At 43.1% G+C, this 8,030-nt stretch overlaps 1 protein-coding gene across 1 annotated transcript; it reads left to right on the forward strand.

Moving 5' to 3' along the window:
* The first annotated feature begins 2,632 nt into the window (after window positions 1-2,632).
* Window positions 2,633-8,030, forward strand: LOC136471538 (prefoldin subunit 6-like). Its single transcript, XM_066469278.1, has 6 exons — window positions 2,633-2,711; window positions 4,541-4,774; window positions 4,863-4,933; window positions 5,046-5,170; window positions 5,265-5,325; window positions 7,660-8,030. Exons 1-6 carry the CDS (start codon window positions 2,648-2,650, stop codon window positions 7,705-7,707), a joined length of 603 nt encoding a protein of 200 aa, XP_066325375.1. The 5' UTR covers window positions 2,633-2,647; the 3' UTR covers window positions 7,708-8,030.

Raw genomic sequence — 8,030 nt, forward strand, 5'->3', positions numbered from 1 at the left:
GAAGATGTTAGCCATAGAATCAAAGCAGGGTGGATGAAGTGGCGCCAAACATCTGATGTACTATGTGACAAAAGGACACCACAGAAGTTAAAAGGCAAGTTTTATAGGACGACGATTAGACCTGCTATGTTGTATGGTGCAGAATATTGGCCTACGAAAAGACGACATGTTTAACAGATAAGTGTCGCGGAAATGCGTATGTTGCGTTGGATTTGTGGTCATACAAGAAGGGATCGAGTTCGGAACGATAATATACGTGATAGATTAGGGGTATCACCAATTGAAGAAAAACTTGTCCAACACCGGTTGAGATGATTTGGACATGTCCAACGGAGACCTCCAGAGACACCGGTGCGTAGTGGAATTCTAAGCCAGGATAGTAATGTGAAGAGAGACAGAGAAAAACTAAAGTTGACTTAGGTAGAGGCAATAAAAGGAGACTTGAAATGATGGAATATACCCAAAGACTTAGCCTTAGATAGGAGTGCTTGGAAAACAGCTATTCACGTGCCTGAACCTTGATTGTTTCTGTTGGGTTTCAATTCTAGCCTACCACAACTTGTTTGAGACTTAAAGTCTTTGTTGTTGTTATATATGATCTGCTCTCATGGCACTGTTGTTCCATATCAGCATTCTGGAATTGTTTGTTTGCCCATAAAGGTACAATTTTTATGTTCCCTTTATGGTACCATGATTCTATTTGAAGACCATTATATTTGATATATTTTTAATATGATGAATATTCGCAGTGGCTTCTAGTAATTGTACCTCCTGCTATTCTGCAACATTCTTCCGTATAAGGTGTATATTTTGACGATCTAAATTCGAGTTTGATCAAAAATTAATATAAGAATATATGAGTTATTTGACATGAAACTGATATCATTGGATTCATTTTCAAGAGTACTTTCTTACAATTGTGATTAAAGTATTACTCCATAAGAGAAATCTCTGGTCGAATGTCACATTTAGACAGTCAGAACACACCTTATATTTCTGGGGGTAGGGAGTATTTTCATTGTTTGACAGAAATTGCAAGGTTCGAAGAGCCGCATATTTGCATATCTTGCGATGCTAAAGTTCTGGCTACGAGTTGTAACTTGTATATAACTCTTCTGTCTTTGTCAACACATGAACTGTCACACGTCAATTCACGATGGATGGGCACCGATCATGGTTGGTTTATTAGTAAGCCTCTGTGGCGTCGTAAACGATCGTAAATTTTTAGTCGAAATAGTATTTTTTTCTCACACAAATCAGCCAACAATATTTCTTCATGAATCAGCAACAATACGAACCAGCCAACCGAACATGCTGAGTAACTGTGGTTCCATGCCCAACAGGTCCCATTCAAAGTACAGGTTCTTCAAGCAGATGAACCGTAATTCGCAAAGGTGACACCGCAGAAAAACGAACCGATGTGGATGAATATTTCGGGAGCACGGTATAAATGAAATGGAGGGCTTAATTTCAGTCCCCACGATAAGTTCCCCCACAGGTACGTGGATTCGTTCACTCTTTTTCCTGTGGCCAGGAAGGCTACGGCGATGCTTATTTTTCTGTGGTTATAAAATGATCACATTGTTGACGGCATTTCAAACATGTTACTGTCTGAGCCAACCTCATCGCTTATGTATCACATGTACTCCATCCGTTCTAAATTATAAGACATTTTGACTTTTCTAGATATATTATTTTTACTATACATTTAGACATAGTGTATATCTAAATGCGTAGCAAATGTTATGAATCTAGAAAAGCTATAACGTCTTATAATTTGGAATGGATCGAGTAGTATTGAAGGCCCCGTGTTGGAAGTTAGACAGCCCGTTCGTTTAGCTGTGGCTTGTCGTAAACGATCGTAAATTTCCAGCCGGAACAGTATTTTTCTCTCACATAAACCAGCCAATAATACTTCTTCACGAATCAACAACGATACAAACCAGCCAAACGAACAGGTTGAGAGCCAGCAAGTGGCGGACTTTAAAGGCCCAATAGGCCAATAGGGACCCTTAGCTGATGACGTGCCTCAGTTTACTGCACAGTGCACACCAAATTGGAGGGTCTCGCATCTTGGTCGGCATAGGTTAACTTTGCCGAACTCCATAAACCTGTTGTCATTTCGCCATTGATGCTATCTTTCCTCAGGATGTGGAGTTAGGAGTAGGTGCTAGATGTGACTGAAAGCATTTATATATATATGCTGGAGAAGGATGCTCTGGAGGTTGACCAATGGTAAACTTGCATGCGGTTAGCCCGTGGCCGTGAGTGGGTCGGCAACTCTAGGAGTACGAGGGGATTATGCCATATCTTCTGGTGGGGGAGCCCCTTGAAAACGACCCCCACCGGGCACCGGCCATATCTCATCGTTGCAGGTGCAGGTGCAGGTGCGGGTGCGGGTGCGGGTGCGGCTCGGCGGCTCTTCTCCTGATTTGGATTCCGCCCAAATGCCAAAGAGGAGAAGGCGGGCAGGCAGCAATGGACAAGTGGAGGTCCACGGAGCCTTCAGGTGGCGCCTCCGTGATCGGCTCGCGAGGATCACAATTCACGAGTGCGGCTGTGAGTGTTGGTACGAAACAATGGCGCCAGCTTAGCGTACGTACTGCCAGCGGCATATCGGGTCCATAAGCTCAATGACCAATTGTAGATGTCTGGAAGTTGTTGGTCTGGAAGTTGTCGGCCAAATGGAGGAACTTCCATTGGTGCCAAAGGTCAGTGTTCAAAAGCTCCCCTTTGCCTGTGCTGGTTAGATACTACAGTTGCGATTAGCTTTCTAAGAACTATCTCGAAAAGTGAGTGAGTTGTGTATGCCTATGCATGGCCATGGTTTGACGAGGAGGGATCACGCAACGCTGCACCGGGTACGCCCATGCCCAGATCGCTACGTTCGGCTGAGAAGCTAGCTACGGCGGCCGGCCGGCTGCACATAATTTTTTTTTGAGGGGAGGGGAGAAAAAGCTGGAGGATGGAATGAAGCATAAGATATGGTGAACGCTACTTTTAATTGAGAAGGGGTTTCGATTTTGATTCCCGAAATTAGCGGTGGTCATGCAAAACTGTAGCATCACCATGCTGCGACCCTAGGACGACCGAATGGACGGAAGCACGGAAGCCATCGATGCGGTGCAGGCGTGCTTGCGTGTATTTGGCTGCACGTCCATTCCCCTCCCGCTGTGTGCCAGCATATGGTGTTTTGTCGAGGGAATTCCTCGTGCCATTAAAAAGATCATAATTCTCTGTGAGCCACTGAAAAAGTTCAGCGGACTTCAACGTCACTGCTCTAAAAATTTTTTTTATCCTTCATGCCACTGCCGTCAGATTGGACTTTAACGATATCAAACTAGAGGCGTGAAAAGTCAAAAATACCCTTAGGTCTAAATATGCCATTAATTTTTTTAGTATCTTAACGACTTCAAATGGAAAAACTTAAAACTAGAAAGTTGTAGATCTCGTTGAGATCTATAATTTTCATATAAAAATATCTTCATTTAATACCGCAAAAAAATATGATTTTTCTAAGATATATTAATCATATCAAATCATGTTTTTTTGCAGAATTAAATGAAGATAATTTTTATATAAAAATTATAGATCTCGACGCGATCTACAACTTTCTAGTTTTGAGTTTTTTCATTTGAAGTCGTTAAGATGCTAAAAAATTAATGACATATTTAGACCTAAGAGTATTTTAACTTTTCACACCTACATTTTGACATCATTAGAGGCCAATCTGATTGCAGTAGCATAGAGGAAAAAAAATTAGAGCAGTGACGCTGAAGTCCGCCGAACTTTTTCAGTGGCTCACAAGGAATTGCAATCTTTTATAATGGCTCACAAGGAATTTCTCCTATTTTTTTGGCCTGCCTTTTGGGATTATTATTGGTCCCATTTCCCTGCTGAAACAATGAATGAATAAATGCCGGGGATTTATCTTCGAAAAAGGGAGGTGAACGCGGGGAAGCAAGGAAGGTATTCTTGAAAGACACACAACGTGAGGAAAGAAGGTGCCTTTTTGTTTGCATCTTCATGGCCATGGCCAATCCAATCATCTCAAAGTTCGGCGGCCACCATGCATTCTGCTGCGTCTCCACTCATCCCCATCCTATCCCTTTGCGTATATGGGATGAGCCCTACAGGTTGCGACTTGGAGCTTTCCTAGGCTGACCTCGCACAGTGGCGATATACTTTGGTTTATTATAATCACTTCAACGATTGGCGGAAAAACATTTGTTAGACTTCCTTCAACCAACCTTTTTTTAGCAATCAAGGGAGGGAATGGGAATCCATTCGGTTTCGTGTTGCAACAACTGTCAACTGCAATCAACACGGGATCATCTTATCTTCTCGGGATTTTTTTTGTTTTTTGAAACGTTCTCGGGAATTCGTTCAGTTGAGACTTGGAGCCCCGAGAGAACCCATCCTGACCTCACTGCAAAAGGATATATGTAGTGGGCCGAGATGAAATCCACACGGGCCAATAATCTTCCTGAGTGGCAGCCCACGACAAGCAATCTCACTTGCCTTTCTGGCCCCATGAAAGCCCATTCGTACCCCGGCCCACGTAAAGAAATCAATGGTTACAGACATAGGCGTAGAGAGCCCACCAAACCCGCATCTACGTTCTACTCCTCCCACTACGCGAAGCCGCCGGCGAGCTGCGGCGGCGGCGGAGGAAGCAGCCAGGCCATGGCGTCGTCGTCGACCCCGGCGGCCGTCCGCGAGATGCAGAAGGATCTCGAGGTGCAGGCCAACGCCCTCAGCAAGATCCAGAAAGGCACGCGCTCTCCCCAATCCCTCGCCGCCGCCTCCGAACCCTATCTACCTCTCTCTCCTCTGACTTCCGCTGCTCCTTCCTTTCGCAGACATCGCCAAGAACCACCAGGTCCGCAAGCAGTACACCATCCAGGTCGGCGAGAACGAGCTCGTCCTCAAGGCACGCACCGCACCCCGCGCAGCTTCTCGCCTCTTAATAACTCTCAAGGTTTTGGTGATTTCTTCGCCGTGAGTGGCTTACTCGATTCGCGGCTGTGGCTGCTTGCTTGCAGGAGCTGGAGCTGCTCAGTGACGGGGCCAACGTGTACAAGCTCATCGGACCGGTCCTGGTCAAGCAGGACCTCGCGGAGGCCAAGGCCAACGTCAAGAAGCGCATCGAGTACATCTCCGCAGAGCTGTGAGTCGCTTTCAGCTGGCCTCATTTGTGGTTTCATCAGCTCACAGTGCCTTCATGTTGTTGTGCTGAGCTTGTGGGACTGGCTATTTTGCAGGAAGCGGATGGATCGGGCGCTCAAAGACTTGGAGGAAAAGCAAAACAGCAAGAAGGAATCGGTATGTTATTGCACCTTTATCTTTACTGTAACTTTTATGAGGTGCTATACAAAATTTGGTATCTGCAAATAATTGTTGTGCAAATCTTTTGAATTTGATTCGAGTTCAGTAGCTGAGAAGCATGCTATGATATGCCATCTGTGTGATTTTGTGATCCACTAGAATATCTGTTTATCCAGAACATTCCAGATGTTTACCCTTTTTTAGAATCAGAATTGCAAGTGCCATTTCAGTTGTATCCTTAGTGTGGAAATTAAAGCATGCTCCCTAGTCCCTAAAATCCCCATTATGAGTCCAGTTGGCCTTGGGCATAAGAATTAAGTTGAGTGGTACAATGACTATATTGCACATCTATCTTTGCTATAGTTAAGATAAGTGGAAAGTGTGTTGCATGGATTAGTATGCATTTTAAGTAGGGGTAGACATGGAAGATGAAGCTAGGAGGTGCACTAGAGTTATCATGGACTCCTGGTGCATTTGGAAGAATGTTAAATGTACTTAAATTTGGGATCGGACCATCGGAGGGAGTATTTAATTAGATGTGCAACAATTGTGATAAACATTAACTATGTACACAAACAAGTCTGGCAAAGAATAGTTCACCGTGGTAGGATCTGGATAACATGGCGTAGTGCTAGTGCTGTAGTATGATAAAACGCTAGTGCTAGGGCTTATTAGATCTCCATTTGCCATGCAAAACTGGTAAGTTCAATGAGTTTGGTTTGACTGCCACACAACACAGGAGGTCGAAAATCATTCTGTTTTTGTGTTAGACAGTGTCCAAGTATCATTCTGTATCTGTGCAACATTGGTGTTGTCTTATAGGCGGTGTCCATGTAATATTGAGTCTACTTATCAGACAACCTGTACAATGAGCTGTGTTTTGGGCTGTCTTATAGGAACTCACAATTTCTTAATTTGTGCATAGAACAAAAAGGAATGTATAGTTCCTTATTCTTTGCTTAGTCAAATGAAGATTCCCTATGTCTTAACTTGAGATCTGTCCAATAGCAACATTGGGCTGCCAGACATAAGCCGTGTGATGACTTCATCTATCTCCTGCTCAGTCCATTCTCTTTGCAAGAGGAGGAAGCAGCAGCACCTTGACTAAACAAAACATGCGATGACTTCATCTCAGAATACAGCTTGAAGTACAGAAATACTGATAAGCATGCTGGTCAGATTTATTGCCTTGACTTTGGAGCAGATACTATGGCTCTGGAGAATGATTCAGTTGTGAGAAACCACTATTGAAAGCAATGTTAGGTTAGCAGTTGCCTAAGCAGTATGCTATTGGCAACCGAGGGAGCTGCATCCTGCTAGATAATAAACTTTTGGCAAGCTGCAGCACCAAGGCACTTATCTGCTATTCTTCTTAGGCAATATGATATGTTTGTATGTATTGTGCTGACCAATCATACAAGTAAAATACACAGACAAGCCTAATAGCCTATATGCTCAAGCTGATCGGCTGCAGCCGGAAAGAGTGCAGCCAATCAGGCCCACTGTAGCTAGAGTTCTTAAGAGATTAATCTAGTATTGGTTAACTTTCATGGATCGGATAATTGAATTGAAATAGGATCATTAGTTGTGACTCGAAGAGTGAATCCTCAATAAACTTCATTTAGGATGACAAAAGCATCTCCGGCTCATTTTAGGTTTCTGCTTTTGCCTTGTATTACATTCCATAGCTTGATCCTTTACTCTAATTTGAGTTTGGTTGGTGACCCTAGTGAGCCAGCCAAGTTTTCTGCCAAATTCTGGCTGTGCCCAGAAAAGTTGGCGTCCATTAGTTTGAGGTCAAAATTTGGCCATGACCCTTAAAATGTCTGGTCAAATTTTTTCTGTAGCTAAGTTGGGCAGAACTTGAGTGGCCAAAATGGAAGCCATAATTGTGGACAGTTAAATTTTGGTTTGTTCATGAACGAAAAACTATTTTGCTTGCCCTGATTTTGGCACTGGCTTCCAGGGTCACAAACCACACTGCTGAAGTTACTGCTGCTGCTTTTCTTTTGGAGGATGTGGCAGGATGATAGGATTGAACTGCATGCCCAAAAATTTTCAGCTGGTTTCTTTTATGTGAAGACCTGAAAAATAGTGTGTAATTTGTATTATGGATACATATATTTTACTGGTGGTGTCGTAGGACGTCCAAAGATTTAGGAGCCATACTTTTCAATTAAAGTTTTTTTTGGGTGCATATTCTTTTAGTAGGTTCAGTTATTACATTTGTGTGCAAGTGTTGAACGTGATTTGGTTAGGTTAAATCGAGTAGTATTATTTGGTATCTTTAGGGCATTTCTCTGATTCGTCTTGTTATCTTTTGCTTTTCAGATATTCAAGTTGCAACAGAGGATGCAGGCTGTACAAGCTAAGGCTTAAGACATTTTTTTTTTGGTTGCAACTAGTCCAAAGGCCATACTGCATTTCACCCCAATACCCTCCAGGTTTTGTCGTGGGGAGGAATCAGGTGTCTGATGTTCTTGTCTCCACAAAGAAAAACAAAGAAACGGTTCCTAGTAAATTACTACGCTATTGTGTATGCTCTAATGTAAAAGTGTGCCTCTAGTAGAACTGTAGAAGATGTAGTTATCAGTGTCTCGATTGCATTTTGCCCCATGTTTACTTCTCAATCGAATATTTATGCGATGTCAACATTGTTTCAGCTCTTTCCGCAATTCAATTGGCACAACCTTTTACTCCTA

Source organism: Miscanthus floridulus, chromosome 8 (genome assembly GCF_019320115.1).
Source record: "Miscanthus floridulus cultivar M001 chromosome 8, ASM1932011v1, whole genome shotgun sequence".
Taxonomy (NCBI): domain Eukaryota; kingdom Viridiplantae; phylum Streptophyta; class Magnoliopsida; order Poales; family Poaceae; genus Miscanthus; species Miscanthus floridulus.